The sequence below is a fragment of the Xylaria bambusicola genome (genome assembly GCF_022495145.1).
Source record: "Xylaria bambusicola strain CBS 139988 unplaced genomic scaffold F5B22scaffold_94, whole genome shotgun sequence".
Lineage (NCBI taxonomy): Eukaryota > Fungi > Ascomycota > Sordariomycetes > Xylariales > Xylariaceae > Xylaria > Xylaria bambusicola.
Window position 1 is genome coordinate 48,241 of NW_025953647.1, and position 24,116 is coordinate 72,356.

The 24,116-nt window shown below is 48.7% G+C and overlaps 8 protein-coding genes across 8 annotated transcripts; 4 read left to right on the top strand and 4 right to left on the bottom strand.

Annotated features, from left to right (window-relative positions):
• The first annotated feature begins 1,344 nt into the window (after nucleotides 1–1,344).
• Nucleotides 1,345–4,598, top strand: F5B22DRAFT_577968 (uncharacterized protein). Its single transcript, XM_047973226.1, has one exon. It carries the CDS (start codon nucleotides 1,446–1,448, stop codon nucleotides 4,140–4,142), a length of 2,697 nt encoding a protein of 898 aa, XP_047824901.1. The 5' UTR covers nucleotides 1,345–1,445; the 3' UTR covers nucleotides 4,143–4,598.
• F5B22DRAFT_577969 (2,5-dichloro-2,5-cyclohexadiene-1,4-diol dehydrogenase) lies at nucleotides 4,599–6,231 on the bottom strand. The gene has a single exon (XM_047973227.1). The coding sequence runs from the start codon at nucleotides 5,784–5,786 to the stop codon at nucleotides 5,055–5,057; it is 732 nt and encodes a 243-aa protein (XP_047824902.1). The 5' UTR covers nucleotides 5,787–6,231; the 3' UTR covers nucleotides 4,599–5,054.
• Nucleotides 6,232–10,510: 4,279 nt separating this feature from the next.
• Nucleotides 10,511–11,719, top strand: F5B22DRAFT_578066 (UVI-1). Its single transcript, XM_047973228.1, has 3 exons — nucleotides 10,511–11,148; nucleotides 11,230–11,352; nucleotides 11,407–11,719. The coding sequence occupies exons 1-3, from the start codon at nucleotides 10,837–10,839 to the stop codon at nucleotides 11,533–11,535; spliced, it is 564 nt and encodes a 187-aa protein (XP_047824903.1). The 5' UTR covers nucleotides 10,511–10,836; the 3' UTR covers nucleotides 11,536–11,719.
• A 2,092-nt stretch (nucleotides 11,720–13,811) lies between these two features.
• On the bottom strand, nucleotides 13,812–15,029 carry F5B22DRAFT_630980 (uncharacterized protein). The gene is made up of 4 exons (XM_047976587.1): nucleotides 14,851–15,029; nucleotides 14,460–14,786; nucleotides 14,261–14,386; nucleotides 13,812–14,208 (listed from the first exon to the last, which is right to left on the bottom strand). Exons 1-4 carry the CDS (start codon nucleotides 14,851–14,853, stop codon nucleotides 14,014–14,016), a joined length of 651 nt encoding a protein of 216 aa, XP_047824904.1. The 5' UTR covers nucleotides 14,854–15,029; the 3' UTR covers nucleotides 13,812–14,013.
• Nucleotides 15,030–15,558: 529 nt separating this feature from the next.
• Nucleotides 15,559–17,329, top strand: F5B22DRAFT_652518 (ubiquitin carboxyl-terminal hydrolase-like protein; the record flags this gene model as incomplete). Its single annotated transcript, XM_047979620.1, has 2 exons — nucleotides 15,559–15,574; nucleotides 15,681–17,329. The coding sequence occupies 2 exons, from the start codon at nucleotides 15,559–15,561 to the stop codon at nucleotides 17,327–17,329; spliced, it is 1,665 nt and encodes a 554-aa protein (XP_047824905.1).
• A 376-nt stretch (nucleotides 17,330–17,705) lies between these two features.
• On the bottom strand, nucleotides 17,706–18,777 carry F5B22DRAFT_578193 (uncharacterized protein). The gene is made up of 2 exons (XM_047973229.1): nucleotides 18,361–18,777; nucleotides 17,706–18,244 (listed from the first exon to the last, which is right to left on the bottom strand). Exons 1-2 carry the CDS (start codon nucleotides 18,559–18,561, stop codon nucleotides 18,083–18,085), a joined length of 363 nt encoding a protein of 120 aa, XP_047824906.1. The 5' UTR covers nucleotides 18,562–18,777; the 3' UTR covers nucleotides 17,706–18,082.
• Nucleotides 18,778–19,449: 672 nt separating this feature from the next.
• On the top strand, nucleotides 19,450–21,190 carry F5B22DRAFT_578349 (phosphoglycerate mutase). The gene is made up of 4 exons (XM_047973230.1): nucleotides 19,450–19,503; nucleotides 19,559–19,871; nucleotides 20,084–20,584; nucleotides 20,860–21,190. The coding sequence occupies exons 2-4, from the start codon at nucleotides 19,693–19,695 to the stop codon at nucleotides 20,930–20,932; spliced, it is 753 nt and encodes a 250-aa protein (XP_047824907.1). The 5' UTR covers nucleotides 19,450–19,503; nucleotides 19,559–19,692; the 3' UTR covers nucleotides 20,933–21,190.
• F5B22DRAFT_578363 (S-adenosyl-L-methionine-dependent methyltransferase) lies at nucleotides 21,155–23,537 on the bottom strand. Its single transcript, XM_047973231.1, has 5 exons — nucleotides 23,403–23,537; nucleotides 22,552–22,759; nucleotides 22,227–22,313; nucleotides 21,916–22,072; nucleotides 21,155–21,724 (listed from the first exon to the last, which is right to left on the bottom strand). Exons 1-5 carry the CDS (start codon nucleotides 23,441–23,443, stop codon nucleotides 21,306–21,308), a joined length of 912 nt encoding a protein of 303 aa, XP_047824908.1. The 5' UTR covers nucleotides 23,444–23,537; the 3' UTR covers nucleotides 21,155–21,305.
• Nucleotides 23,538–24,116: the final 579 nt, after the last annotated feature.

Consider the following 24,116-nt stretch of genomic DNA (forward strand, 5'->3'; position numbering starts at 1 on the left):
AGCAAATATAGAGTCGAACTACAGCTTTTGGTAGCCCCATCGTGGCCAATAGAGAGTAGGCGAGCGACGAAGGAATGAATGAATACAGTAAACTAGCGAGTCTTGGAAGACAGCGAATACTCGTGACCATCTTAACCTCTTGTTTGTTGGGTCTCCCCAAACATGTTCGGCCGGTGTGGATCGCCAGCCATCACGACGCGGCTTGCGATTGGAGACGGTCTCAGCGCGCTAGACCTCGGAAAGCAGGCCCCAATCCCCATCATCGTTGGAGTTTCAGATCAACGACTATGACTCCTGTGTATGAACACACACCGCGATTTTACGATCTCTGCATGTATATATGTATTGCGCTGTGCTCGGAGATCTAGATTTTGCTTCGAGTTGAGGCGATTTCCTAACTCAACCAGTATGTGTATATATGTATACTTCGATGGTATCTACCTACTCAAGGTTGTACCTACGTACATACATATTATGAGGAGCATTTTTCACCTAGTTAGGCAAAGTTTTGTTATAACTAAATTACAGAAAGAGAATGATTAAATATGAAAGAAACTCTGAATATTGTTTACAAAACAGTTATTGAATGAGTGCACCATTCCAAGGTCCCGAGTTCGAAAGGTGCCCAGGGTCCAGGGTCCAGGGTCCTGCTATTGGCGAGTACTGTAAGTCTCTACCTGGAGAGCGGTGACAGGTATGGAGGATACCTAGAGGCATCCATTGCATGCCATCATTACCATCGAGTTCATAAAGTAGAACGGAATGGAACGACAACACGAATTAGACCCCGCGCTCCTCTGCATCTGCAGATGAGATGGCCAGGAAGCCCTGATGGTGCGGGTGCAGCCGAGACCACTCACTGTCACTGTCGAGATATACAGTGCTGGTACACTGTATATTAGAGTAGCTTTCAGGTAGGTACGCCTGTGGCCTAAGTAGTTAGGTACTTAAATATATGGACATAAGGCACTGTGCTGCCATATAGGTACGTACCTATCTACACTGCAAGTGGTAGGTACAGTAGCACTTTCATGCCTAACCCGTCGAATAGCAGACCGCTGCGTAGCTGGCGAGCTGGCTCGGCTGGTGCAGGGAGGTACCTACACGTGGAGGGATGTAGTGGCGGGCACCCGGTACCAGTACCTCTCCCTCTCCATTCTCGTGTCTCTTGTACCTCTCATGTTCTGGATGTATGCACCCACGGGTTGCGCCATCTTTCCTCAAACCTTCTACTACCGACATACTTCGTACAACTCATGCACCGCCGCCGCCATCTCCAACCTGCTAGAAACATAGAAGCTTCAATCGTGCCGCCCCGTCCCGTCGCTAGGCAGCCCGTCGAGTCCACGTGGAGCGATCCTTAATCATTAACGTTTCCCCATCCATCCCTGACGAGCTGTCACGGCCCCATTGGGTGCCAGCCTGAGCAGCCAGCCTGAGCAACCATGGGTCTCAACGACCACGAAGCCGATGCTGCAGCGCCCAGCGACATCAGCAACATCCGCGATGAACCCCCGCGAGAGCGTCGCTCCAAGAGTGGGCGCTCCAGATCGGTCAAGGATAAAGACTCCAAGGACGTCCACCGCCATCGCTCACACCGGTCCTCCAAGCTGAGGACCTCCATCGACGCCGAATCGCCATCCATAACATCATCCACCCACCATCGCCGCCACCGCACCAGAGAGGAGAAGGAGAGGGATCGGGAGAAGAAAGAGAAGGCTTCTTCCATGAATGATCTAGTACCCGAGCTCACCCGGACGTCGGTTGCTGGTAGCAGAGTCAGCCTCCCTTACCCAACCTTTAGCAAGGCGCACAGCAAAGAAGCTGTTCATAGCCGCGATGACCTAGGTGCCACTAATCATCAGGCCGACCCGTTGACTCCCGACCCAACCGACCTGGGATCTGAGCACAGGCGGCGATCCAAGTCTCCTGGACGCTCAATAGACGAAGAAAAGCCTTCACGCAAAGATGATCGTCCACCCAGCCCTCCCGAGACAGATTTAGCGAGTGAAAAGAAACGGCGCAGCAAGACCTCTAGCTCGAGGCTGCGGTCTGATGGGTCGGAACGCCCAAGGTCTAGATTATCAGGTGTTTCTAGATCAAGTTCGAGGCACGAAGATAGGTCGAAGCTGTCTAGATCTAAATCATCAAGCCATGCGTATGGCAAATCCTCTACATTGAAGCCACCCCCTAGCATCCAGATCATGGATGAAACCGCTTCCGGCCTGAGTGATGGCAGGACTGCCGGCGCCCAATCGTCTACAACCTCAGTTCCCCCGAAGAGATCAGTTTCCACAAAGTCAACCAGGATGCCCAGTCTCGACGCTGATGACTCACCGGAATCCGTGCAGGATTCCTCGCCGAAAACTCCCACGGCAACAGCCCAATTTCCCTCGCCACAAGTCTTCCCGGATGAGAGTCATAACCCCCGCTCAAACTATAGCGACGAGAAAGACCGGCCAACACCCGTGGCGACGCCCGCCACCGACTTTGGCCCACCACCGCCTCCACCTCCTCCGCCACCAGCTCTAGATATCAGTGAGGTGCCGCGAATCGACTATTTACTCCAACACGGCGGTCTACATCACCCCGTTCCTAAGCATTTTCTCGAAGTCTTGCCCCGACAGAATGGAAACCGGCCATCGGACCCGCCCCTGTCTGGATGTGAAACTCTATTTGCGCCATTTTTCAACCTTCTTAACCAGTATCAGACCGTACTTCAAAAGCAAGGATCAATTGCGGTGGCCACGGGACACAGGTCAGTAGCGAGGCGCCTGCTCGACCGACTTGAAGATGTCTTCTCTAGAGATTTACCAGAGGAAGGATGCACATGTGTTATGTGTGAGCAAGCGCCAGAGGAACATCGAGGGTTAGGGTGGGGTGAGGTGCTCGAGCGCGTTGGCGGTAGAGTGGAAATGCCTTCGTGGCCACCATTCGATCTCTCTAGTGTGGTTGCCACTGCTATCGAAAGCACGGCGGATCTACCTCCTCGACCGGCTTCACCAGTAAAACTGGATCCTGACATTGCTGAAGAATTTCGAGAGCATTACTTGCGGCAGACTAAGAAGGTTAAATCGTCGGTGGACAAGTGGATGAACAGCTGTGCAGAGACGCCTGCTCCTCCACCATCTGAGGTAGATGACGAGACACTCGCTTTCGCAATTCTTACAAGCCTTAATCAGGAAGAACGACCGTACTTTAACGCCTTGATCTCTGGCTCAAAGGAGATACAACCAACTCTACGAGCACCAACCCCTATGCGAAAGTCTCGGCCAGATTTCTTGGTGAAAACGGGACTTCAGCTCCAGCGTCTATACCGTTTATCGCAGGCACCGCGGGATGCGGAAACTGCCGTGTTTCTTGTCCAGAATCCTTTCCATCATGATCTTTTCGCTACCATGGTTGATATCAGCCCGCAAGAGTGGGAGATTCTCATTTCGGGTCGGTTCGACGGTTTCCTCTGGTCAGGTGCTGATGGCGACGATGCGATGACACCTACAATGGAAAACCCGCTATCGCGAGGTGCTACCCCTGCAAATAGCTTCTTCCCGCCGCCACCCACCCGACCAGCACCTTTCCCTCCAGGATTGGGAGCACGGCAAGCATCTGGCTTTGGTCAATCCCGTAGCACGACCCCTTACTCAGGGTTCTACTCGCGTGGCACAACCCCGGCTTCGTTCATCTCGCTTTCATCAACAGCCACACATAGTCAAAACCGGCAGCCCGTGTCTCATGACGAAGAGGTTGAAATGGCCGTCTTGGCAGAGGTCGAGCGAGAAATCTACCAAGGTATGGAGGCGCTTGAGGATGCCTTTGAAAAATTGCATGTGCACGCGGAAGTAGTACGGAATGCACTCCGACGACGCAACAACGGCCTCCTCATGAGCCAGCAACATCGTCGCGCTTCGCGAATTGATGTCCTACCGCAGCATTCTGGAGGTTCAATGGGCTACGAACGGCCACCTTGGGCCACAGGTGATGAGGACGGTGTAACAAGCGAAAGTGACTGGGGTGGTGATGATTTTGACCTCGCCCCCGAGGATTCCGCTAGTAACATATCCAGCTCACGACACAGAAGGCCAAAACGAAGGCATGAGCGACGAACCCCTGCGCCTATCGAGGAAGATGACGAAGAAAACTGATGGGAGATTCCATGACTTTCCGCAAAATCCTCAGCTTGACTAATCTGTTGCAATTGCGAAATTTACACCCTCTGAAAAATGCTAGTACATTTGGAGATGGACGAATGATATTCTTATGGCATGGCGAATTTGAGACGGAACGAAAGCGAGAATGGCATCATCTCTTTTTGTAGATACCACGGCTTGGCATATTCTTTTTTTTTTAATCACTGTTTTGTCTTTTATCTGTGAGCTTTGCTATTTCCCGAAGTTCACATTCAGAAATGCGGCATGAAAAAAATCAATGACACTCCTCCTGGGGACCATGCTAGTTGGTCGGCTGAGAGTCAAAAAAGGAACATAATCGGTCAAGTATACAGACTCAAAGATTGCATTTTTGGGTTGGCTCATTGCTTGCAACACGCTCTATCTGCCTAGGATCGATTGTTCTTGGGAAGAAGGCAGGACAGAAATGAAATTAGGAATGTCTACCCCCTAGGTTGGACTCAGGCTTTAGTTACTTAGCGTACCATTTCCCCTCTTCTGTTATGTAGCCGATGCATAGTTATGGAGTTATTCAAGGAGGTACCTACCTGTCAAATGGCATTGGCGTTAACATTTCTTCTATAGCCTTCAAGAAATTACAGCTTGCTGTAGCGGGAGTATGATATGGGACAATCCGCTTTATTGAAGTCTCGTCGTTTGTAAACCGAAATATTAAGAGTGATACCTAGTCGAGGCTTAGGGTTCTTCAGTTTGTCATCAGTGCAAGGTAGCCAGTCTGTTGGACATTGTTACCATATCATCAACAACAGGGCAGTATTCATGTAGTTATTAAATGAAACGATAGCATTCCGCGTTCACCCCTTGAAGACAGCGCGTGCATTACAACAAACACATGGAATTGCCGTCCAGCATAACAGCCCAATCCACCTACATCGCCGAAAGCCCCCCGTCGATAGTAACCGCAGACCCAGTCATGTACGCCGCATCCTCGCTAGCGATGAACAAGACACACTTAGCAATCTCCCTCGCCGTCCCCATGCGTCCTAGCGGTGTGCGCGCGACAGCAGCAGCATTGTACTCGTCAGGCTGCTTCCTCACCATCGGGGTGTCGATGATACCCGGGAGAACAGCGTTGACGCGGATTTTGTCCGCCGCGTACGTCACGGCCGCGTTGCGCGTGAGATGCATGACGGCAGCCTTGGCGGCGTGGTAGCCCGGTGATCCAGCGAAGGCGATGGTCGCGAGGGCCGAGGAGAAGTTGACGATGGAACCGCCGCCGCGGGATTTCATGAGCGGGATGACAGCGCGCATGCCGAGCATCACGCCGTCGAGGTCGACGTCGAGCGTGTGCCGCCAGCTGCTGAATTCCGTCTCGTGAAGCAGCGCGTAGTCCATTACGCCGGCAGCGTTCACGAGGATGTCGACGCCTCCGTGGGCCAGGTAAGCCACTAAGCCGTCCCAGTCCTCCGGTTTTGTCACGTCGTGCTTGCGTTGCAGGATGGATGGGGATGGGGAGGTGTTGGAGCTTGACTGTTCCGGGAAGACGAGGTCGAGGGCCATTACACGCGCCCCTTCGGCGGCGAGCTGCTCAGCTACCTCTTTACCCATGCCCGAGGCTGCGCCTGTGACTACTGCCGTCTTGCCCACGAAGCGTGCCATGGTTTCTCGTGGGTTTGAACTTGTCGGATTCAGATGATGCGGTTTATCAGACTCCGCTTCAAATGTTCAATTTATTGAGGGCTATGTGTATTACAGGTGAGTCGATAACTTATCTCTCCCCGTTAGCAAGATGTGTGATAGAATTCGGACAGGGACAGGCCTCCAGACAGAGTTGTGCATGGCCTTATTCCAAAAGTCAAACATGCTTCCTAAGCGGCGTTGAGAACATTTGGAAACTCACCCTATTAATTCCCCTAAATCGTAACGACTATGCACTACAACATCGACACCACAATTACGGTGAGCTTCAGCTTCATGAATAGGATTTCACACGTCCGTAAATGCAGGTATGACAATGTTGGAGGCGCCGAATGTTCCACAAGCCTTGAGGGGCCATCAACGGATTTTGTGATCTTCGTGCGAGTGGGACACAAATGACTATACTACTATACGATCACGATGGTGCTCAACGAATCAGGCTTAGCGTACTTGTCGCCTTTGCTTGGCCTAATACTCATCGACGCCATGCATCGTATCTTGATATGAGTTGCATGCAGATTCGAAATAAATCTAGAATCAGCCAAGAGAGCATCACTTGGTGATCTAGAAGCTTTCCTAGTGACAGCTCTAGACGAACAAGATGGAAATAGAAAAGTGATGAAGGGATACATTCAAACGCCCATAGAGACTTCACCAACCAGGAAAAGACAATATAGGTTTTCAAACTCTGATTCAAGTTGTGGTTTGAGGAACCGAGGCCCCCTTTGAATTGAGGAGTTAGAGCCGAGGAATGCATGAGAAGGTTTCGTACATTCTGTCATCAGGGAGGAGCTTAATGCTGCCGATGTATATCAATTCCGTGATTATAGTTATGTGTAACGGCAAGCGCTTTTCGATCCGCCTCTCCCCGACGCCTTGATACAAAGCTTTTTCTTGAAAATTACCTCTTTATTCTTCGAATTGCCGAAGAGTTTGAGCTAGTCTAACTCGCAGTCAATGAACTCTTTGACTGCGCTATTGCGTTTTTCTATACTCGACTCTGCGATCGAGAGAAGAGATCTCATCGATGGTGATATCCAGCGAGCGAGCTTGGCTATGGACATCTCTAGCTAGGTGTCATCATCACTGATTATGGGCAAGTCTTGCATGTGTTAGGCACCTTGGTACGCGTTTAGCATGCAGATTCTAGAGATATATTTCTTCATCACTCTCTGCTATATTCAAATAAATGGCTGTCTAGCCATTCACTTATTTTGGGAAAGGGGTAGTGATGCGACTAGGGCTGGCATTAGAATTAAGATACGCTGATCAAATTATGTATAGAATCAAAACTCGCCACCAATGTCAGGAAAGGATCCAAATGGGGTGTCTAGATCTTGCCATTCAGAGCACATCATCCGGTTGTGAATAATAAACTCTATCCCACGCTTGTCATCAACCCCTCTTACAGATAGATTTTCAGTTGAGCTGGCAATAAACATGGTTATAAGATATGTGTTTCACTTTCCGGCAACTAAAAGGACCAATGACTGGAGAGTGAAACGCCAAAGCTTGTTGGGTTTTGAGTTATAAGAATAGGATCTTCAAGTCACAGATTTGAGAGAAATTGCGGCCCGAGAGGTCAGACCAGCAACCCGATCCAAGTTGCTCCGAAGAAACAATGAGTGTGTGTCAATGAGGCGCTCTGGAATTATGAGATTCCGTCTGGAGTAGAACCTTGGCAGAGGTTGAGATGAGGAAGAGCCCGGTGAGAGATCTGTATGGTCTGGTGACGCAATTCTTATTATTCCCTCATGTAAACTTGCCTGTAAGATTATGCTACAATATCATCCAGCTTTTTCAATCACTATGACAATACGGAGTCACAACCTCCCTTGTTTCGATTCTGTGATCAAAATATAGCCGTGTCAATGCCGACCTCTCGACAAGAAATGAGCTGATTACGGAATTTGTTATCCTTAATATTATCCTCACGTTGCTCGAGGCGGCGTCTCACGGATCCATTAATGGCAAAGGCGAGGACATCCAATGACTTTTATAGCTAGACCTAACGCGTTAATTGAGCGCTGGAATATCATCCCACCGGAGAAGCAATGGAAAGGTACTAAAGGGACACGCGTATCGTATGTATCTAACGACTGCGAATATGTCATGACACTTATTCTCGTGCAAGCGTCCTCGAGGACTCGTATCAGCTACTAACAATACAAGGCGCTTCGCTATTCTTACTTCCTATTGTATATGAATAGCTAGAGTACTATGGCGAACACAGCCGGCTGACAAATTATGACAACCGTACTTCGCTTCGCATAACCCTTATAAGGTAGTGAAGCGTCGTCCTATTCTCTGAAGTGAGCTGAAGAAGACTAATTTCGGCTTAGTCTCGACATGCCTCCCAGTCCGTCCCAGGTTGTTATGAGTAGCTATCGTCAAGTGTTGCAGTAGGCTTATTACTAGAACAGATAGATAGAATTTGCCAAAAAGATATAGTCATAGTGTGTATGTATGTAAATAAGGTTAGTGTAGCCTCCTATTTAGGGTCGCCGATCAGCTTGGGCCGTCGGTAAAGTTTTGAGCCTTTCCTCCATACAGTATAGAGGCTTTAATAATACCTAGGTCACGGGCTGAGGCGGGAGACAAGGAAAGAGCTTTTACTAGTAAGTACACGCAATTGTGATTCTTCGACGCTTTGGGTTGCGACCTCTGGCCTAATTGTCTGAGGAGTTTACAATTATTTTCAAATACTCTCAGCTGCGACAAGGTGGCGTTGGCTATCCTGGGCAGCTGATAAACTCTTGCAATAACCAATTATGCATTAGATACACATCTCATAGGCGGCAGCTTACGCATATACGTGTAAGTGTATCTCTTTCCAACGTTGCACCTAGCTATACCTGAACTTACGCAAGTCATACTGGATTCGGTGTGATAGCAATCATGGGCCAGCTGAAGCCCATCAACTAAGCGTGATATATTGACCAGACCCATGGGGAGAGGTGACCAGGTTGGTAGGATCTACCGTTAGCGTAGATCATGAAGTTCTTGGCAGGCTAGAACGAAGCCAACGTGATTACCCGTACGGGAACGGCAGATCAATAATGCCGAAACGGTAGAGCCTCCAGGGCGTAACATGTTTTGGAGCATGAAAACGGAATTATTAACCTTAAACGAGCTTTATAGCTCTGTGCTCTTGGCACTTGAAGTGAGACGCGTTGAGCAGAAAGTGTTAGAAATTTGAGTCTCAATTACTTCTTTTTGCTAACACTTTCGCCAATTTTGTTATAAAACGTAGTAGAAGTCATCAGATAGACATACTTATACGGGCGCTACACTGGAAATGGCATAGATAGTATAACGAGGTATATGTCTAGTGTATCTCATTGCACATATGTCCTTAAGAGCTTGGGTAAACTGCGGTGAGCATCTGCTTTCACAGTAATTAGGTTAGACAACCTTAGCGCCAGTACTGAATCGGTAAAGTGGAGGTTTGGAGAACGAGATATATCGAAAGCAATGATTCAATTCGCCGCTTAATTTCAAAATGAGATTAGGAATAGAAGAGATCTTACTAAGCCTTGTTGCCTTAGGAAACCGTGACTGTATTGTTTTGTGGGATGCAGATTGAAATATCAATTATCAAGTTGACATCATTCTACATGATAATACACAATAACGTCGAGGCAAGAAAGCCACACCATTGAGCTGTAGCCAACCAGGAGAACTATAAACACTTCACATGTAATTTTGTTGCCAGTCCAATGTCCGCCTATAGGACCATTCCAACCATTTTCAGGTACCGTATAACTTAATTCCCCAGCTGATATCCCTATGCAGGTGGGTAGCATTTATTCAGACGAGCGGTAATGAAAACTGGGCTGCTGCAGGAAATAGGTAGCCACATGAGTCTCACCTCAACGCCTCCTGCAGCTCCGTGAGCGTTTCGGTGGAGAATTGCCACTATCATGAGAACAACCGGTTGCGACGCATGTAAATGTACGGACTAGAGGGAGCTAAAGGCTTCGCAGATTTCATGCTGTATCAGTCTTACTAGATTCGATTATCATGAGCGCTTATACCGCGATCCCTGCCCGTCGCATTGAGGAAAGACTCTTTGGCTAGACTTTCAATAGACATCTATTCTCCTTTTCAGAGTTAGTTTAGTCCTAGTCTGCTAACTGCGAACCGAATTCACAGGAAGGCCGGGGTCTATGCCCCAGGGATCAGCACACTACGGTAACTTGTTCAACTCAACTACACTAGATGCACTCGACAGTCAGTGTACGAATGTAGATACCAGAAGGTTTGACTTGGCCTGCAGAGTGGTTGTAACTTGTAGCTACTCTCTTTTTGCTCATCAATCTGGTTCGTATTTATGTTTCACTCGTTGGTACATGTGAACCACACATATCCAGCTACAATCTACAATCGAATGCCATCTGCCGAGGGAGTAGGGGGCCACAAAGAATATGAGCCGAATCAACATACTAAATGTTCGAACAACAGTGAAGCGTCCAGAAGCACTTGTGAGGGAATACCCGTGGTCTGCTAGCTAGAATAGCTTCTCGCACCAGTCCGTCCTGTCAGCTGGTGCCCACAATGAGACCCCTACCTGAGTATCTACCATGTAGCAACGTAGCTGAGTAGATTGTATTGTGATGCGGCGGCAAACCCACTGACTATTTCATTGGAGACCGATTAAGCTTGAGTGGTTAACCTCAAGATGGTATAAGGTAGTTCTCGTTACATATCCGGGATATCTAGTCTGAAGCTGAACAGGGCTTGGCAACTAGCTCAAACCAGAGAGGTGACCCTAACGACGATCTTAACAATCCAAGCAAATGAACATACCAGCAGAGGCAGGCATCGAGAAACACAGAGTGCCGTATAGGCTGTCAAAGGAATATAAATGTTTAGGAACCCTCCCCTCGAAATGAACTCTTTTCCTTTCACCACCATCCTCAACAAACAACCGCTTCGAGAACCTTCATCGACCTTCACTAGCTTTCCAATCCACACATAATCCTGAATTTTTTCTTAGCACATCATCAAGATGCTTTTTTCCAAGATTTTCGCTGCCGGTGCCCTAATGGCTACCACCGCTATTGCCGCTCTCTCCCCCGCCCAAATTGCCGACGGCCTTAAGCGGGTTACCGACCTGTCCCAGCAGCTTCAAGCTCCTGCTCAAAGCATCACCATCGTCAACGCCCCACTAATTGTCATCGGACAGGGCCCATTCCCCCAGATCATCCGTGGCTTGACTGAGATCGTCACCACCGCCAGCGTCACCATCGCCCAGCTGGATGGTACCAGCCCGATCACTGCTGAGGCGGATGCTACCCTCATCTTCAACGCTTTCCGCGCCGTAAGTGACCTCAAAATTATGTCACCTTGGCACGGCCGAGTTCAATTCTGTTGGACCCGTATCTAACAAACAATTCCATAGTTTGTTCGCGTACACCAAGCTCTCCTGAACATCCTGATCGGAAAAGCAGGTATCATCACCTCAGTTCCTGTCGTTGGGCAGCCCATTGCCGCTGTCCTCCGCCAAGTTGAGGGAGTTGTTGACGTGAGTCCTAATTTGATACGATGACAGCTAGAGAGACTGACATCCACATTTTAGACCATTGCTATTGGCCTGATTAATCTTGTTGAGTCCCGCTCCCAGGACCTCACCAGCGAGGCCAACAGCCTCGGCAACACCCTTGATCTCGCTATTCAAAAGTACGAGGGACTTCAACTCAACATCTAAGGTGCTTTTTGCGAACGCGGCACCATTGAGGTCCAAAAAGACCATGTCCCTGTGGTCGATCGGCGAGTAAGATAATGTTCAATTCTGGGAGGCGAAAGGAGCTGGTTAAAGAGTTATGAAAGCGGTGATGACAAGTGTGATACATGATAAGGGGTGATATTGATCTTAATATATAATCGAGTAGTAATCAAAATATCAAACTTGATATCGACTAGCTTATCGCTGCTTTCATGCCGCGTAAATATTTGGTTAGATGATATTTAAATGTTAAGTAGGACTGGGAAAAGCTGTACATAACATGAAATTCAACTAGGTAATTGAATCACCTCCAGCTAGGATATGCCGGGAATGTGATTGCACATTTCAATTAAGAGAGGTCTCCTATAGACGGCTGCCGTGGCTGGTGATTATTCAACGATACTTCCAAATTCCCAGAAAACTTGAACCATACTTGATACTTAACTAGCGTAGATGCCAACGGAGAACTACTGTGACAAGGGCTCTTATAGAGGGCTTGGAACTTAGTCATATTCAATAATAATCTATTAGGGGTCTCTAGGGCCTTGATCTCTCTCCCTCTTCTGAGTAGGAGATTCCTTGGGCTATTTATGCTCATTCAGGCCTCATACAATCTATGACTCCCTTCTGCCCGTTGGGCCTTCATGCCTTAACTGTTGGTTCCTTCGCAGCTAACAGATTTGTCCTTATCCAATCGCTTATAGCCTCCTTCTTCGCCAGGGGTAGTATCGGTTACGTTCGGTTCTGGAGTCTTGGCAGACTTGACCGTGTGACAACTACACAATTTAAGATGTTACTTCCTTTGGTACAAAAATTTCACGAATATTTTGCAAGTTGTTACATGGACCATACGTGTTGAGTATACTGTCATCGGCAATAATTTCCGGACAGTCTGGTTCTCAATAACGCGAGGCTACTTGTCACAGTGCCGCCATACTACGTTTTCAAGTAAATTATTTTGTTATTGCACAAGGAGAGAGGTTCTAATTTTCGTCTCTTATCCCCTTATTTAGCTTTAATATACACAATGTTCCTTGGTACGTGCTGTATAGAAATTAGGCTTCATTAGTTCCGTGGCACTATTCAACCATTGCCAAAAGAGAAATATAGACGGACCACGATATTGAGAACAGGAGTCAATTATGAACAAGCTACATCCGGAGCTATTGGTCAAATCGGTATGGTAGAATGGACACCATATAAGTATAGTTCTTTTCAACTTAAAAAACTTAAAAAATACAACATCCACCTTCATCAAGCTCCATTCAAATTACTACTTATCGTTAAGTTGATAATAAGACCACCACTTACAGGATTATTCTAACAGATATATAATTGACGTGGGCCAATAACCAGCTTCACAGGAGCGCTGCGGCGAGTTTGACAACAAATCGCGGCTAAGTAGCCGATAAATAGATTAGCCTGTAGAACCTAGCAACGCCGTGCTGATGATAATCACTGCTATAGGAAGGACTGCCTAAACCCGGTGGACGTGAATATATGTTTCCTCAGTATATACGTTGCAATGATGTTTTGGTGTTCGGATTGGCCCCAGGACTGTTCGACCTTACCAGGTTCATAAGCGTGGTTGCTAGGTTGATTGGAAGTCTAATTCATGTAAAACGTATGATGGGTTTTCGCCCATTCTAATCCTACCAGCAGACACAAGGTACACTGTCCGCGTCAGTTAGTTCTAGAGGTGACCAAAGTACACGCTATAAAGTGACGTGCGCCAGTGGGGACCTGAAAGTAGCACATTCTATGATATGGATATAATTATTACGTGGAGTCCGTCGGTGGCGACAGAGCTGACTGATGAATTCCCGTGATTGGCCGTAAATGTTTCTGGATATAAGACTCTTGCGGATCTGCTCGCTGGCTTACTTAGGGCAGCGGATGGGGCCCCGCATTCTCCGTATCACACATACGCAAACTTACATAAGTACACAGCTTATCAAGGTAGAGGGTTTTGTTTGTGGTAAGATGAAGATTGTGTTAGTCAGCCGAGCTTTGGAGCCCCAAGATTGTGGACTGTACCTCAGGATGGCTTCACCAATAAAACAACACACAGTGGTACCACACCTCCTATAAAGAGATAGAGATATCCCATATTTAGTCGACGCCTTTCGTTAGAGGTAACTCTTTGTTGGAAAATTGATTCGGGGTTAAGAATCAGTACCAAACCCCATCTTAGATGCCTCGCCTAAGACGTATTGATTAGTCCGCGTCCAACACCGTCTAGGATGGAGAGGAGCTGACATAATGGCTGCAAGGCATTTAGGATGGCTTAGTAGACGATATCACAGTACAATGTGACTAGTTTGTAGGGTAATAGAGAAATCGGTTCTGATGAGGTTGGTGACGCATGAGTTCTTGAATGAAAGCAGTATATAGCATTGCGTCGACCATTATAACAACGGCGCTTTCAAGATAAATGTATTGATAGTTGATGGGTTATTATCACCGCAACCCTCTGATTTTGCATGCCGCTTTCCTGACGCCATCACACCATGCATTGTAATAGTCCTCGGTAAGACTCACACATCTCCCCTTAATCAAACTATGAAATAGTTTAGTATAATAGTCTGACAGGCAGGCTGTGAAACTCACAGGTGTTAAAAATGATTCGGCTACAAAACGTGCTCTCGCGTTCAACTAAATGGCATCAGAGGGCGTCCAAGGTTGTGCAAGTTTAGGGAGGACGAACAAATAATTTCATCTCAGAGATTTCTTTGTCGACCTCCTCCATGAACTGAATGATAAAATCGACCAGTTTGTGTTTCAGCATTTCTTCGGTGTGGAAGTTCGTTATCAAGAAGGAGATGTCATAGCCCTGGCGACGAATATCAGCTGAGTACTCATGTTCGCGGCCGGGGTACGTTGGCATGGAGGTTCCAATCCCATACCTTGATAGGTTTTCTCCTTAGGATGAAGAAGGCCTCTGCTCTTTGGGTCAAGAATCGGGTGAATTTGTGGACTAGGATGGACTCGATCTCGTCGGCTTGTTTAATCTTGATGCTGATGCGGACACTGTTGACGCTTGGCTCTATGAGGACCTTCTCGTTCTCGTTGCGCGCAATGACCAATGGCGTTAGCAGGACCTCGGGCGATGTCTGGGCCTCAATCTCGGGGACATTGTGTCGCTCTGATGTTTGGGAGGCGAAGTTGGAAAGACAGAGGGCAGCTGTGACGGAGCTCCTCACGCACTGGAGGTAAGGGCGGAGGGATTGAGACTGCAGCTGTGTTAGAGATGAGATTCTAGGATGCTGGTGTGGAGACAGGCGTCTCCTGGCTTACCATGGCGAGGAGGATTGATCTCAGGGAGTGATCTCGAGGCCCGACAGTTACGACGACGTTGGTTGATTGTGTGGCTATGATGGACTCTGGGAGCCTGGCCTACCTACATATGCACATACCTAGTACCTAGGTAGTTACACGTATTTCATTCATTAGGTACCTTATGTAATTACTCGTAGGTATCTACTAGGTAGTAATTTGTACTGATAAGTAGGAGGGACCACACGTGACGTCAACTTGTGGCTTATGACCAGCACGTACTACATACTTAGGTACCCCTCCACCACCCCCTCACTGGCTCACTGGGCTTGACTGGTAGGTACCTACCTACCCCTAGGTAATTACGGTAGGTGGGTGAGGTACCTAGCTGCCCCAATGGAGCTTGGTGGTTTGGAGCTTGGTGCCCTGTAAGCAGTTCGCTCAGACGCCGTAAACGCCCGTCAAACAAAGCTGTGGCCGTGGAAGCCGATGGATGATTACAGGTGACGAATGTAGAGTTTGCCTGGCCTTGTAACATTACCTGCATCTGTCCATTCTCGGACTACTCAACCACCTCTTCGTCTGTGCCTATCCTTTGGTGTAGCTACTTAAAACTGCCCTTTCACTTCATCCAATATCCGTCACCGCATTGTCTAGATATATAAGCTTCTCTCGCTACCGCCTCGTCAAACAGGCCTCGTGCAGAGCTACAATACCCAGAGATTCAACATGGCGTCAATACCAGGTAGGTGCCACCATTGGCTAAATTCTTTCTTTCTTTCTTTCTCTCTCTCTTTGCCTTCGCCTGCTGCGACTAACCTGTATCCCTTACTGACACGTCTTTTGAATAGTCGTTGTTAAACACCAGGGCAAGAAATATGACGTAGAAGTCGACCCCGAGTCCACCGGCGAAGTCTTCAAGTTCCAGCTCTACAGCCTTACTGGTGTAGAACCTGAGCGTCAAAAGGTTCTGCTGAAACGGGGGCTCAAGGATGACACGCCCATGAGCCATTTCTCCCTCAAGCCAGGTCAGGCAATAATGATGCTCGGTACTCCGAGCAGTGAGGGCAAGGATCTCGTGCGCCCATCCGAAGCCGTCAAGTTCGTTGAAGATATGACCGAGGCCGAAGCGGCGCAACAAGAGGGCGCCGTTCCTGCTGGCCTGACAAACCTGGGCAATACCTGCTATCTGAATTCAACACTCCAGGCACTGCGTGCGATACCGGAGCTTCAGGACGCTCTCGCCAAGTACGAGCCGCCGAGTGCCAATGCCACCGGGACATTGCCTCAGCTTGACCTCACCAGGCAGCTGCGAGACACTTACAAGTACATGTCCGAGACCCAGGAGGCCTATGTTCCACATGCTTTCCTCACATCTCTACGCAATCTCTATCCGCAATTCTCTGAACGCTCTCGCACTGGTTCCGGTTACGCTCAACAGGATGCCGAGGAAGCTTGGTCACAGATTCTGTCCCAGGTTCGTCAGAAGCTGCGGGTCAAAGATGCCACCGACGCTACGACCGACGCCTCTTTCATCGAGAAATTTATGTCTGGAGAATTCTCCTCGGAGCTTGTGTGCGACGAGCCCGCTGCCAGGGAAGGTGGCGAGCAACCAATTGTTTCCAAAGATGCCTTTTTGAAGCTCAACTGCCATATCGATGCCACTACAAACCATTTGCGTGATGGAATTGTCAATGGGTTGAAAGAGCAGCTGGAGAAGAGGTCAGAGGTGCTGGGTCGCGACGCTACCTATACTAAGACCTCTAAGATCTCGCGTCTGCCCAAATACCTAACTGTCCATTTCGTCCGCTTTTTCTGGAAACGCGAAACACAGAAGAAAGCCAAGATCATGCGCAAGGTCACATTCCCTCATGAGTTAGATGTCGTGGAGTTTTGCGATGATCATCTCAAAGAGCTTCTTATCCCCGTTCGAGACAAGGTCAGAGAGGTTCGAAAGGAGGAAGAAGATGTTGAGCGAGCGCGCAAACGACGCAAGCGCAACGGAGACAATGATAACGGCGTCCCTGAAGTGTCTAATCCCAAAAAGAAGGATGACAAGAAAGAAGCGGGTACATCTGGAGACGGCGACGTAGAAATGACGGAGACATACAAGACTGATGCTGAAATTGACGCTGAACGAGATGCCCAGCTGCTTGCGATGAAGAAGGAACTGAATGCCCTCATTAGTCCGGAACTATCTAAAGATGAGGGTGCGAATCAGTCGGGACTGTATGAGTTACGTGGCGTGGTTACGCATCAGGGAGCCAGTGCTGATAGCGGGCACTACACGGCCTATGTCAAGAAAACGGCTCCGATCGACCCTAAGACCCGCAAGAGGAAGGAAGAGGATGGCAAGTGGTGGTGGTTTAACGACGATAAGGTCTCTGAGGTTACGGCGGATAAAATTGAGGCTCTAGCTGGTGGAGGAGAATCCCATTCTGCTCTCATCTTGCTCTACAAGGCTATTCCACTGCCTACAGCGGAAGGCAACATCGAGTAAATGCTGCCAGGCACAGAGCAATGCAAATCCAACCCCCCCCCCCCCCCCCCAAAGAATTATGAGTAGGAATAGAGCAGCATCGCGATCGGCGTTAAATGACCTTGGTGAGCGGGATTATAGGGCTTAGCACTCACCATCGACATCGGCACCGCCGTCTACATGAATCGGTTTTCACCATGGTGAGATTTCAAGAGTTGTGTCAATGAAGAACCCATTTGATTCATTATATTTGGTGGTGTACTTTATTTGTTGTGCCAATGGTACACGCCGCATTAGGTGCCTCTGTACTTCTACATTGATAGCTGTTACGGTTGATATGTCTGATGCACTACAAATTCCGATGACCAGTGTCCAGCTTTCTAGGCTCTTTTGTCCGTAGTCCTATCAGCTGACGCGGTAACCTAGGTACCGGAGTTGACATTCAGCACAGCCCATCTGTATAGTCGACCTTAGCTCTGAAGAGCGGCTTCATAACGTCGCATCAAATTGCAGAACGGACAACAAGGACTTGCATCTGTGACGTAAACGGCCCCTTAAGTCTGAGCGCCATCTTTGTTGCCTTGTCCTGGTAGTAGCTTCTCTAGAGCTTCTTTCTTTCCTCCCTAGACCAAGGTGAGACTCGGGAGTAGAGTTAACTCCGCGTGAACATCGCTTGACCAAGTCATTATTTCATCCCTGCTTCGGGTTTTCAGTACCTTTCTGCCTTTCACAAGGGTAAGACAAGAATGCGTAGATAATAATCTGGGATCAGGATCAAGAACGGGTATCTGTTGCCTGATTCTGCTTCTCAATGCGTAGCTGCAGCTCCTCTCGCTTCTTCTCAAGAGGCTGCTTCTGCCTCACGAGCTGCGCCCGCCGGGCCTCGAGCGCGCTGATGCGCTCTTCTATTGAGGTTTCTAAGATTTGTTTCTTTTCCTGTTTGCACGGGCGGGTAAGTTATACTGGAGACTCTGAGCTTTCCCCTTTCCCAATTCTGGAGAAATGGGGAGGGAGAAAAGGGATATCGGGGATGGAGGAAAGGGTAGACGTACAGCGCGATACTCTTGCTGCGTCTTTAGTCCCGCGCCGTAGATGGTACCGACGATGGTCACGGCGGCGAATGCGCCTGTCCAGATCATGCGCTTGGGCGTAGGCCATGAGCCGCGGCCGCCCGGGCCAGGTGTCGGTGGTACTGCGCCGCGGCGGGGGCCAGGAAGTGGCGCGTGGTAGGCTCCTTGATTCCGTGAAAACATCGCGCCTCACCCTCGTTGTCCGTTGTCCGGTAGTACGTCTGGACGAATTTCCGACGGCTAGGATAAGGCGAGAAGATATTGTGCCGACCTACTCCGGCAGAGGTAGGGACCGCTCGCCTAGTCTGTTTGCCCTAACGTTGTCCCTGATCAGCTATCGTCTCGTCGCAGGTCCCTTTCCCGTCTCTTCCCAATTCAAGCCCAGTGTCGCACAGCCCTTTATCTTCTGTCAATCGGTTCGCGCCGTTACAGCTACTGCCATAGATGCTTGAATGGCTGATGGTACTCGCGATATTGTCTATTGTCTAATGGGGTGAAGTTGGCGGTAAATGAATCGTCTCGAGCAGGTACTGATGGTGTCGGCGCCGATTCGGGCGGTCCTAGTCGGTTAGATTACCTAGACACTCTACAGATGCAGAGCCACCTGGTGCCGTTATGGGAAATGGCCGGCTTCTCGGGCGGCAGAAGAAGACAAAAGCAAAAGACAAACGCAAAAGGCAGAGGCCTCGAGCCACCAAAGGTGGACCCGACGGTGCCGGCACAACAGCGCACTACAACCACGTCTGCAGCGGAGCCAGCCGCCGGGTCCCGCTGGAAGCCCCCCATCACAGCCGCCGACTCGTGACAGCGAGAGCGCCCTTAGTAATCGACGTGCAGCAGCAGCATCTTGGTCAGAAACCATCGCCCATAGCCGATCTCTAGCTGGTAGAAATGAGGATTGCTGTAGGTGCTGCTATCTTGCCGGAATTCTGGCTTGTTGTGCCTTTTTAGATGCTTAAATAGCGGAGGTTATTCCCTCTTTTATTTCTCGACTGTTACTTACTTGCATGGCGTCATTCATTCTCACGAACTAGAGGGGCTGAGTGAGGACAAGCTGAGTATCCCTGACAATAACTGCCTAATCTGCTTCAATTGCTTCGATGGTCAAGACGTGTTTACGGCTTCGTCATACATTACCATACTCTCGGATAGAGATATAAGCCCTGACTCAATATCGCAGCTCGCGGGGCCTATCATCGAACCCCTCCATCCTGCCCCTCAGTCGCCGCGACGCTTGTGTTACAGTCATAATCATAATAACTCGCACGCAAGCATCATCTATTGGCAATAGAGACGAGACGGTCGGTGAGAGACATGGCAACTCCTCGAGTATTCATAGCCCGCCACGGCGAAACCGAGTGGTCGCTTAACGGCAGACACACCGGTAACACAGATATTCCTCTCACGGAGGATGGTGAGCGGCGTGTCAAGGCTACTGGTAAAGCCCTCGTTGGTAATGACCGCTTGATTGTACCGAGGCAGCTTGCACATATGTGAGTTCTTATTCTCTTTAAACTTTAGCGAGAGCTTGTACACAGCTACCATCGCCATTGGCATATACAGCCGGACATATCATCACACTGCCTTACTAAAGGGCGTTGTGTGTCATTAGAAGCCGTACACCTCGACGCGGTCTCTCTACGTCAGGCATTGATGCAAAGAGACAACAAACTCAAGAGAAATACAACGACTAATACAAGTCCAGCTACGTATCCCCCCGTAAACGCGCTCAGCGCACTTTTGAGCTCCTCAACCTCGGCATCAAGGACCCGCTCCCGTGGCACTCGCACGGCGTTGCGCCCACCGACGCACCGGCGACGGACGACTGCCGCGCCCGCGTCGAGGTGACGGAGGCGATCCGGGAGTGGGACTACGGCGACTACGAGGGGATCACGAGCCCCGCGATCCGCGACATCCGCGAGAAGCAAGGGCTCGGTCGCGACTGGGACATCTGGCGCGACGGGTGCGTCGGCGGCGAGAATCCCGAGGATGTGACACGGCGCGTCGACGAGCTGATCGCCGAGATCCGGTCCAAATACCACGCTCCTGTTATCGGGAAGCCCAAGGACCCCTCTACGCCCTGCGGCGACATTCTCATCGTGGCGCATGGGCATATCTTGCGCGCGTTCGCTATGCGCTGGGTCGGCAAGACTTTGCCTGAGGGCCCGACGTTTCTACTTGAGGCTGGCGGAATTGGAACGCTGAGGTGAGCTCGATTCCTGGTTTTTTTTTTTGGGCATCCCATCTTCTTTTCTCTTCTCCCGCTTGATCAGTACAACCCAGTTGTACTCGATAGCTTATAACTCTCCCATCCTAAAAGTGTGACGCAATACTCAAGACAGAACCCATCAGAGAAAAAATCACCGGATTCAATTATCTTCTTTGGTTTTTTCTTTCTTCTTTCCCGTCTCTCCTATTATTCTACTTTTAGCTTCTTTGCATTATTCTGAAGTTTAGTATACTAAACTCACATCTGTTTAGCTACGAGCATCACAATATCAACGAGCCTGCGATCTTGTTGGGCAGTGCCTTCATCATCGGCAAAACGACTTAGACCATTCCATCTATATATGCCAGGATGATTATCTTTTGGAAGTCCCCCAGCTGCTTGATTGCCTTTACTCATGATTCTAGATTTGTCTTCGGGTTAGTTGGAAAGCTTTTTCATAGAAGCGCCGTCGAAGCATTGAGTGATCGTTTGAGGTATTTGTCATGAAATAATCTACAGATACGTAGGGAACCTTTAGATAGATGCTGCAATAGACCAGCTACTATATATAATGATTAACAACTCTGGTACTAGAGCTGTCTATTTGACCTAGGACTGCGTGCCTTGACTCTCTAGTCTTTCCGGAAAGCATACTAAAGCGACATATATCCTCTTCTCATTCTAGCTCAATTGAGGTGCAACCTAACGTCTCGTTCATCTACTCTCCACCCTTCGTCCCTCTCGCAAAGAAGACTTCTCGACGGAAAGCTTCCTTGTCTTTGATGTCTTCGCCCTTCTCTCCGCTCCCGTCCTTGGGGTCAAGATCCCAGCTGCCGCTCGTAGCCGTACTCTGCCCCTCCTTATGATGCCCATGACCGGCGATAGTAAAGCCACCACCGATGTGTTCGAGTTTGAAATTCGTACCGGCGCCTGCAGCTGTAAATATCTCCCTCATCTGTGGCTCGCTGAAACCATGATGCATGACGGAATGGTAGATGTTGTGATGACTTTCCTCTTTCTCTTTCTCGCCTACTTTGCCATGGCCGTGGTGGTGTTCGTGATGATGTCCTTGTCGTGGGGCGTGGGGTAGAAAATCCCATATTAAGAGGACGCCGCCGGGCTTTAGACGTTCGACCACTATTCCCAGAATCAGTCAGTAAGCTCTCTTCAGAGAGGCTCCTCTGTGAGAATTGATCAACAGGGAGAGAGGACATTTTGCTGACCCATCACCAATATGGAAAGGGCTAGGGTAGGGTTTGACATGCTGCGAGACGGAAAACTAGAAAGAGAGAGAATTTAAAGTATGAAAATGGAGTAGTGGTGCTTACATCTCTTCGCCGCGAGCCCCGGGTTCCCAAAGTGATGGAAGCCACCCCCTACGACGGCGATGTCAAAGTTGAAAAGCTCTGGGGATGAGAGTGTCTCATCGGCCATCTCAGATGCGAGGTCACCAACAACAGCATGCATTTCATTGGGGGAGAGACCCTATGAAATAGATCAGTTACTATGTCAGATATTCCGTGAGTTTTTATCAAGCCCGTGACGATACAATACTTAAAGTAGTATCTTCTTAGATAAAAGAAGTAAGGATCGATGCTCATAGTTATTCAAGGGCTAAGTAAATGGAAGTTGCACGTACCTGGTTCTCTGCCCGCGCGTTATATGCCGCTACCATTTTCTCGGATATGTCCATGCCAACACATTGCGTCGTGTAAGGTAAAAGAGCCTAGCCACCATGGTTAGTTCCTGGGATTCAAGTGACTCTTTGGTTCGGCTGTGGGCAACAACACTGCCCCTTCTTGTAAAGTTTCTTATTCTGTGTGGCCTACGAAAATAATGAATGAGGAAAGAAATAAGGGAGGTAAATTGAAGCTCGGAGCCAGAGGAAGTACTGATATAACACCTCCGTCCTCTAATACCCCACTGTCTGTTTGGTATCAGAGCAGAAAAGCCGGAGAACTCACTCGTGACATCATACCAGTACCGCAGGCATAGTCAAGAAGCCTAACTTCTCGTGTGGGCTTTTTATCATTATCTTTTACTTCCTCTCCATCGCTATCTTCGTCGTCCGAAGCCCAATTGACACCAATGAAATCCAGGCGTGCCTGGAGCTCACGAGTGAGTCTCTCGTTGAGCTTCCTGTGCTTGTCATCGTAGCTTGCGGCCTCCTCACTATTTGTCCATGTCAGCTATCATCCGTCTTCCTGGTGAAATGCTGCAGCATTATATTTGCTCCTTATTGTTTGAGGCAGGGTGACAGGATATTTGACCAAGTAGCGGTTTGAGATCTTAGAATTTCATGATCCTGGGACTTTCAAGGGGTGAAATGACTATAATAACTCGAGATTAAGGTGTATTATGTGTCCTTGGACAGAAAGAAGTCTAAAATGTGCCATGTCCTCTCCAAGGGGGAGTGATAAGCATCCTAGCTGCTCCGTGTAGGATCGCAGCAAGTCATGCGTTGGAGAGTCTCGACATCCAGCAATATTGGTAAGGCACAACGAGTCATGACCATTTCCGGGACAATTGTAATCGAGTAGCACAAACCCATAGTATAGTGCTATTCCACCGAACAAGCTTTCTACGCGCGATCAATGGATGACAGCGCAGAAGATTGACAAGAAACTAACGCGGTGTCACATCGACAGACGTTCAACCCTCGGGAAGACAGGCGGATTTACATGTCTTTGAATATCCTGTATCCTGTGTACGAAGTGCAGAACATTCCATAAAAGGAGGCAAGGCGACAAAGTAAAGGAGGGGGGGGATGAGGGATGGTGATGAAAGCTGAAGATATGAATAGACAGACACGTACTTGAATATAGACCTATTAATGCTTGCTGCGTCTTCAGACATGACTGTATAATATTTGATCAAGCTTTCCCTATCAATGCCGAATGGTCCCCAGTTTCGTTGATAGTTTGGTTGATCGTTTGAGATTTCAAGTTTCGACTGTGACTGCCTTGAAAAATGAATCGAGTAATCGCAATATCTCGAATTTGCACTCGAAAGCCGCTTCCAACTTATACCCTATTATGCTTTGACTAGATGTTCGTCGATGGTGACTTCTCGCGCACTTCTCGCATACATTCACACCTGCGGACACGGTGACTACGGCTACTTTTCGGACCCTTTACCTCATTGCTGATATCATCGTTTTGGTATATAACTCGGTCTATATGCATATTCTTGCGACCGTTGGAGGCCTCGACTTGCAGATAGATCATACCGGTAGATACCTACACACTCCTGGGTATCCAACAGCCCCGTGCCTCTACAGGATATACCAGACCAGAAGTGAATAAATTCGCCATTCTATTAGGGGAGAATGTTATTATACCAGTGTGAAAAGATCCGTTTTGACCAATTCTGAGGCGATGGTGAATTGTTGCCCGATACTCACTACCACCGCTTGTTGTGACTAGCTTGTTATGCCGTTGGTTCCGGGGTCATGGTTGTTATTATTATTTTTAAATAGTTATCTCATTACTCTCCCTCAACCCCGCCCCCCTCATTCTTCACTATCATA